General features: G+C 34.4%; 1 protein-coding gene across 1 annotated transcript; it reads right to left on the bottom strand.

Moving 5' to 3' along the window:
- Positions 1-3,139: 3,139 nt before the first annotated feature.
- Positions 3,140-6,372, bottom strand: LOC21389742 (putative receptor-like protein kinase At4g00960). Its single transcript, XM_010091386.2, has 7 exons — positions 5,486-6,372; positions 5,227-5,355; positions 4,936-5,075; positions 4,560-4,770; positions 4,168-4,405; positions 3,867-4,017; positions 3,140-3,726 (listed from the first exon to the last, which is right to left on the bottom strand). The coding sequence occupies exons 1-7, from the start codon at positions 6,303-6,305 to the stop codon at positions 3,376-3,378; spliced, it is 2,040 nt and encodes a 679-aa protein (XP_010089688.1). The 5' UTR covers positions 6,306-6,372; the 3' UTR covers positions 3,140-3,375.
- Between the last annotated feature and the right edge of the window lie 2,303 nt (positions 6,373-8,675).

The raw sequence follows: 8,675 nt of genomic DNA on the forward strand, positions 1-8,675 counted from the left end.
AATCTAAGCATATGTTTATTTTATTAGTTTAGTTCAGCTCAATTTAGTTTGAACAGTGAGCACAGTTTGAACTGGAGTTTAGTAAGCATGTAGTTTGAATTATATTCCTCGTTTAAATTGAGTTAAACAACCAAACTTAGAGTGTTGCTTTCCCCTCAAGTTCAACAGTTCAAACTATTTTTGATTAGTAAAAAGGGTCCACTCTCTCTGCTTTTCACACCTACCAAACATAAACTCAAATTTTATTCTCTGTTCAAATTAAAACTTTAACTACACATTTAAACGTAAATTCAAACAACAATTTAATTAAACCACACAATTTGAATTATGTTCTCTTCTCTTCTATATGTAGCATAGATATATAACATAGAGTATAGAGATTCTTAAATAAAATTGCTTATGAAAACAAATAAAAAAAAAGTAGGCATGCACTTTGATTTAGGTGTGACTATAGGCTTCCATTTAGGAAAGTAGGGGGCTCAAAGCGGATCAACCCCTATCAATCGAGGGTTGAATAATCTAAGTCCATGTTTGTTTCACTAATTTAGTTCGGTTCAATTCAATTTGAACAGTGAATACAGTTTTAACTGGCGTTTGGTATGCATACAGTTTGAATTATATTCCCCGTTTGAACTGAGTTAAACAACCTAACTTAGAGTTTCGCTCCCCCCCTCAAGTTCAACAGTTCAAACTATTTTTGATCAGTAAAAAGAGTCCACTCTCTCTGCTTTTCACACCTACTAAACACAAATTAAATTTTATTCCCTGTTCAAATTAAAACTTTAACTACACATCCAAACATCAATTCAAACTACAATTTAAACCACACAATTTGAATTTTTTTGTTCAAATTAAAAAGTTTAAACCAATAAAATTTAAACTAGCGAACCAAACGAAGACTTTCTCATTACGAAAGCTAAAACATGTGTTTTGGATGAAACACTTAGGACCCGTTTACTTCGCTGATTCGAGTTTGTAATTCGAGTTGAGATGTGATTTTATGTGAGAGCTTTTTACTGTAGCAAAAAAGTTAGATGTGACTATTTCTGAGATCTTTTTACTGTAGCAAAACTCAAATTCTAAACTCGAATTGGTGAAATGAATGAGGCATTAATAGTAAATATTAGATTTTTAAAAATATACATTTGAATAAAGAAAACTTTAATAAGTTAATTAGTGGAAAAAGTATTTCTTTGGGTTATTGATAATATACTACTTTAGCCGCGTGAAAAAAATTTAAATAGGGACATATTTGAGATTTTTTTCAAATGATAAATTAGAGAAATTAAAAAATCTATTTTAATGAGAAACGTTTTAAAATACAAGGATTCAAAAAAGTAAAAAAAAAAAGTATTTATTATGGGCGCATTTGAGATAATAATATTTTAAAAGAATATATGAAAAATATTAACATGGGGATTTGTTTGACAAAACTATTTTAAATGGATAAATTACCGAAAAAATATTTTAGTAAGAAGCATTAATTTGGAAAAATAAAAAATACTTCGTAGATTCGAGTTTTCAATTCGAGCTGAGATGTGATATTTTCTGAAAGTTTTTCACTGTAGCAGAAAAAGTTAGATGTGACATTTTCTGAGAGCTTTTTACTGCAAAAATCTAAAACTGAAAACTCAAATCGGTGAAATGAACGAAGCCGAAATAAAAATATAAAACCAAAAGTCCAAGTAAGCAAGCAAGCAAGTTAAGGGGGGAAACAAAACTAGCGGAACAAGAGCTTTTAAGAGGTTAGTCTCCCTTGCCAAAAATTTGTGGAATGTAAAGCCAAGTTGGTGCACCAAATAAAGGAAATCCGTGGAAAAAATTGAAAAAAATAATAATTAGGCAATGTCTTTTTATTTGCTTATTTATTTATTTTTTTTTATGAAGGCATATTAGATAACCATTTTGTAAGAATTAACATAAATGCATAATCATTATCGACGATCCAGAAAATTGTCATAAAATGTGGTAATTAGATAATGGTATTTGTTGTCATTTAATATGCTGCCAAATAGAGATGAGCATTGGGCGGAATGAGTTTAGGTATGCTTCACTCACCCCCGGCCTTGCTTTCATCTTTGTCTCCGACATCCGCCCTCATACCGGCGTATTCGGGATAAGGAAATTTCTATTAGGATGCTTTCTTATACTTATCCATTTATTTAATAAAAAAAATATTGTGACAAATTAAATATAAAATTGATCAACAAAGCATCAATATTTTCCCGCTCCCGTCCCGCTTCTCATTTGGGGCACAATATAAACCCTAATGTCCTCTCTCATCTTCATTTAATAACTCCCACAACCGCCCTAATAAATGTGGGTACCCACACCTATGAGTAAAATGCTCATCAATTACTGTAAAAGTGCCATCTATGCGCTGTACACTCACATTTAGTCATTTTAAACCTGTTATTAAATATCGTAGACATACATTTACAGCATCGTAAACTACTTAACTCTGTAATTGATGATGATTTTTGTTTGTTGTTGTTTGAGAGAGAGAGAGAGAGAGAGAGAGATCCAGTCATAGTGATTGTTTCAGCGTTTACTTTGTCAACTGCGGTAAAGCAGTTGTGAAATGTGGACTGTGGAAAAACACTTTCAAAAGTGGGGCGAGTGTGAATATGTAAAGCTTTAAAAAGAAAGATGAATGAATGAATGAATAAAAGATGCGGTAAAGTACAAAGGAGGACAATATTGGAAAATTTCAAAAGTGGGACGAGTGTGAATATGTAAAGCTTAACTCATTGTAGCTTTGATAAGATTATAATTTCTCCGAACCATTCAATATTTAAGTATGCTTGACCAGCGAGCTATTTTCCTATTACTTTTGCTATTTGAAAAGTAGTAACTATATGTGAATAAAGTACATGATTGGAAGGGACTATTGACTACTTCAACTTAATAAACGACGGATTGGGACAGGAGTGGAAAACAGCAAACCTGTATCTCAGTCCGTATGGCGTACTTAACACGTATCTCAGTCCGTCAACTATATATATATATATATATATAGATATATATCGACTTCTAGAAAAAGAAATTTATGTATAGGTAATGACTTCTATGTCCCAGATCAATATTTCATAAAGAATAAACAGAAAAAGATGAAGGAAAAGAAGAATAATCTTGAGATTTGTTTCGCTCTTTATAATCGTAAGTAGTGATATCTCCATATCGGTTTTAGGATTAGATACATATGAGACATATATAAACAATTGATAATTGAACATGGAAGGTTGACGATTCTTGGGAAGAACCGGAAGAAATTATTTCCTTTATAAAAACACGTTACATTGCAGTGTGAAACGAAGAATTCTATGCATTTACTTCGTCAATTAACCATGGTATATGAACTAGTAATTTTCCTCACTAGCGAGGGTAGAGTTCAGAAATTGAAGCTTCATTTGCAGATGCTTGATTAACAGACTTGCTTTCCGAATGATCCGATTCCGTGGTCCTTGAATTGAATTCAGATGCCAATGCCATATCGGATCCAATGTTGCTATTCATAAAGAAAGCTGGTTCTGTGGGCACCGGGAGTGACAGAGAATTGCTGTTTAGCATAAGAACAACTGTATTCATTGTTGGCCTATGAGCTACATTTTCTTGGACACACAACAGTCCGATATGGATGTATCTCATTATTTCAGATACTGAATTAACCCTCACTAATGGGTCTATGATATTTGATGCAGTCCTATCCCTCCAGTTTCTCCACGCCTGCAACAACATTAGATGTTAGATATAAAATTCCTTTCATTCTTTTCTGCTGATTAGCTGGAAAATTCTTTTGATTCGATTGAAAATATATTAAAAAAATCTTGCATTTTACGCGGAACTACAATCTAACTTGTACTCACATAGCTTAAGAGGTCTTCAACATGTTCTCCATGACGGAAACAATTATTTTTCTGTCCGCTCACTATCTCCAAAAGTAACACACCAAAACTAAATACATCGGTCCTGACCGAAAAATGTCCATGCATTGCGTATTCTGGAGCCATATATCCACTGAAACAGAGAACATTTCAGTAATTATATTTGAGTGAGATTTAAAGTAGAAACTAAGAACTATTATATGGTTGAATATTCATTTTTCTTTTCTGCAGGGCAACATCATTGGTATAAACTAAGATTTAGCCAAGGTTGGCATGTACTTACTAGGTTCCCACAATTCTATTTGTATTGCCCTGAGTTTGATCAACAACAAACAACCTAGCCATTCCAAAATCCGAAATCTTTGGGTGCATTTCTTTATCCAACAAAATGTTACTAGCCTTGAGATCTCGGTGGATAACTCTTAGACGTGAATCTTCGTGAAGGTAAAGGAGCCCTCGAGCAATGCCTCCTATAATTTTGTAGCGCCTCTCCCAATCTAAGTTTGCACGCTTGCTTGGATCTACATAGATGTGTACAATTCAGTAAAACCTTTAAAGCACGAATACGCATTACAGAGTACTTTTTCAAGAAATGAAATAAAACTGAAGCATAGTGTATTATATATATATTTAAGAGATTCCTATAAAAACAGAAGTGGATAAATGGAACCATACCAAATATGAAATGATCGAGACTTGCATTTGGAACAAACTCATACACAAGAAGCCTTTCACTTCCCTCCAAGCAGAAACCGAGGAGCCTTACTAGATTACGGTGTTGAAGCTTTGCAACTAGTAAAACCTCATTCTTGAATTCCAAATCTCCTTGATTTGAATTCCTAGACAATCTTTTCACAGCTATGTCTTGTCCATTGGGAAGCTTTCCCTGAATTACATCACAAAAATATGAAGAAACAATGATATGAATTGCGCCCAATCAATTTTAATTTAACAGTGCTTGTGTACAAGCGAGATAAAAACAAAACAAAAAAAAAAAAAAAACAAAAATTACGTACTCGTTACTCATTCAAACAAAGAACTTTATTATTACCCTATAAACAGAGCCAAATCCGCCCTGTCCAAGCTTATTTGCCTCTGAAAAATTATCTGTCGCAACTCTAGTAGTTTCGAAACTGTATTGCAAGGATTCCACACTTTCGATTTCTTCCACAGGTTCGTTCACGGGGTGAGCTTCAAAAATATAAATCAAATTAGTTACTTCTTTAGAAGGGATTGCAAATTCATTTCAAAAGACGTACTGTGAGTCTGTATATGCAGCATGATCTGTGATGAAGAATACAAATTACAATTCAGAAGTGCATTAGATTATATCTCAACATACTTTGATCGATTTTCCTTGCCCCCCTTTTTTTCAAAAACACGCAGACGGAGATTATGAGCACCAGAGCTACAGCGGCACTCGAAACAACAGCAATAATAACAGTCGTTCTAGACGTGTTACTCTCGTTTCCTACAAAATCCAAAAAAAATCTGCTCTAATCAAATCATTAATTTAGGAGCTAAAATGATATCTATCATATCTAACAACATACCATATACCTTTCTAAATCAAAAGAAATTGATCCCAAAAGTATTCGTACCTCCTGTAGTTGTGGTTGCGTTAGTAGACGGAGGTGGAGATGAAGCAAGTGGTGCATCATCTGTCTGGTTATAAAAGAGCCTAATCTCATACCTAAAGTTACAATTGGTGCCAATGACTCTTCCCCCTATCTTGTTATCGCAACATGTTGGAATATCGTCAAACGCGTCATCCAAGCAATTGTTGCAGTCTTGCTTCGACAAGTCGGGCGTGCACTGAACGAGCGCATATAAGGTCTGAAAATCTGGAGCACTCGCATTCCCTGTCGCAAACTTGCGAAGAGAGCTGCCAGAGGCGGCTCGGTTTTTTAGACCATCCAATAAGGTCCTGAGGTCGGAGAAAAATTCATCCACATTGGAAGACACATTTTGGGTGTTCCAGAGATAGACTTTTAGAGAAGTCTCCATAACGCCGAACATGGAGCGGTTGGAATAGCGCAACATGCAGTAGTCATACCATCCGACCGCCTCCTTCTGATTGGGGCAATTCTGTGGGAGACGCTGCGTGGCGTTGTTGAGGCAACTGACGCAAACGTCGGGATTAGCATCTCCTCGGCACAGCCCGATTGCGTAAACTTGGTTGGAAGAATTGCCGTATGGGAGATAATAAAAGCCGTAGCCATTTCCGCCCTGCGAGGGAAGGATTGACAGGAGGTGGTTTAGGTTGGATTCATAGGTACTATTTCTGGGGTAATTGCCTTTGTGGTTTTCACAAAAGTGATACAGGAAGTCTGGCTGAGCAATGGCTTGGGTGATGAGGAGAATTTGAAAATGTATGAAAAATATAACTACTGAAGAAGAAGAAGAAAGTAGCCTTGCCATTGGTTGCTGATTCTGATATGGTGATATGTACTTGAAGTTCTTTTAAAGCGAGGCCAACTTGGAAATATGTTAGCTGAAATAATTAAATAGGATTACTAATTTATATTTTTTATTGCTGGAACATTAACAGCTCTTTCATCATGAAACCAAACAATAGGAACACGTGGAATAGAAATGTTTACATTTGAAGCATTTGATCGAGTAATGTTGAAAACATCAATATTGGAGCTTTAAAATGTTATCTTCCATCCAATAATTTCTTGGTATTTTCTTTTGTTACAATTGTTCTTTTCGCAATGCTAAGTGAGGTTCCGTATTGCTTTGCAAGGTTTGAATTGTACTTAAATTATAATAAAAAATATTTTTTAACATATTGATTGTGAAGGGACTGAAAAATAATATTATCTTTGAAATTTTGAAAGCGGTAGATTAGAACAGGAGAGGAAAAGGTCAATATTAAAAAATTAAAAATTTCACATTACCGTGGACCTCTCAATCAGTCATTAACCAACGCGCATTTTGTCAGTCATAAAAGAAGAATAAAGTCATTGATGATGGAGCAATAAATATAAGTAAATTTATAATTAAATTTCCTACCAAAAATATTTGGGATGTAAAGCCAAAATTAATGCCCGCCCCAGATATTAAAGATGTTAATAGTGTCGTGTCATGTCAACTCAGCTCACAATCGACTAAATCAGTGTTTTATGTTGTATTCAGCTTAACCTATTAAAATTTTGTATTGTGCTCATACCAGTCTAATATTGAAAATCACAAATACAACTAAGGCCATGAACCCAAACACATTCCGTGTTTTATGTTGTATTCAGCTTAACTTATTAAAATTTTGTATTGTGCTCATACCAGTTTAATATTGAAAATCACAAATACAACTAAGGCCATGAACCCAAACACATTCGTACTCATGCCCTGTCACGTTCGTGCTTGACACAATGGACATTACCAGCCAATTAGGGCATTCAGCCATTGTCTATTTAAAGAGGGTTTTGAAGAGTTTTCTTTCTTTTTTCTTTTTCTAAAGACTAAACATATATAATGCTGTAGGTAAAACTGTAGATGGGATTGTAAATACATAAGATAATTATAAGAATCACATATAAGCAAGCAATTAAAAAAAAAGATCCGTTGAGTTGAGATTTGAGAATATCAATTGTCAGATATACTTATGCCATGTTCATTTCACTTATTCGAGTTTAGAATTCGAGTTTTGTTACAGTAAAAAGTTCTAAAAAATAGTCACATCTAACTTTTTTGCTATAGTAAAAAGTTCTCACATAAAGTCACATCTTATAATGACTGAGAAAATTCCAAACATTAAATAATACAATTCATGTATTTTTAAGCCAAGGATTTTCTTAGAAAATATTATGTTATATTGTGAATGGAGGATTTATGGAATTAATATATGTATTCCTAAATTCTATAGCAAATTTCATGTTAAGTTCATGTTTCGATCAAGTAAATTCGATCGATAAATTCTCGCTGTATTTTAAGGCGGAATAATTTTCAGTACAAGCATAGTTTGAGAATCTTAATTTCAAGAATCTCTAAGCACAACATGATGTTAGCGCGCGTATAAAAAAAAACGCACTGGCATTTTAAAAGAAGAAAAAAATCCTTAATTGCTAGACAGTTAGGTTAAAGTCACAAGATAAATACCTATAGTAGATGGATACAATATGAGCTCGGGAGTTGACACTGTCAGAAACGTCATTCTTGGGATAGAATACAGAAAATTAAAATTTAGAATTTGTTCAGTCTAAAATTAATTTCAAGACTTGAAACAGTTTAAAATATTACGCGAGTAAGAATATGAAACAATATTGAATTATTCAGAAATTGATATTGGACTGTAAGTAGTAGATTAACTTACGTGAGCTAAACTAATTACCTCTAATAAGTATAAATTTAATCTGTTTAGAGGAAATAATTGAGGATAAGATCAGGCACGTAATCTTGCCTTAATCAGATACTTTATATAGTGAAATTTTTAGGGTTTTTGCACTTTCTTTCTCTTATTCTCGCTCATTCTCTCTCTCCTCTCACGTTCTCTCTCACACAAACCATCAATGGCCAAATACTCAAGTTAAGATTCCGACCTCCATTTTTGACACCGCCGGTGTCAATAGAAAGATCTCGACGAGCTGAGTTCAACGACATGCGGCACGACCTCCAACCCCGCCGGAATCAGCCGCAATCGCCGGCGGAAGTTCCGAAATTCCCATTTCTTCCCGTCGTGATATCTCCGCCATCCGACCTCCGATTGAGATGATTTCAGTCCCTATGGACTCAGTGCAGCGAGACGAAGAAAACCCATCCATTTTCACAGCTCGATTCTGGCTGGAGCAC

The sequence above is a fragment of the Morus notabilis genome, unplaced genomic scaffold, assembly GCF_000414095.1.
Source record: "Morus notabilis unplaced genomic scaffold, ASM41409v2 Scaffold346, whole genome shotgun sequence".
In the NCBI taxonomy this organism is placed as follows: Eukaryota; Viridiplantae; Streptophyta; class Magnoliopsida; order Rosales; family Moraceae; genus Morus; species Morus notabilis.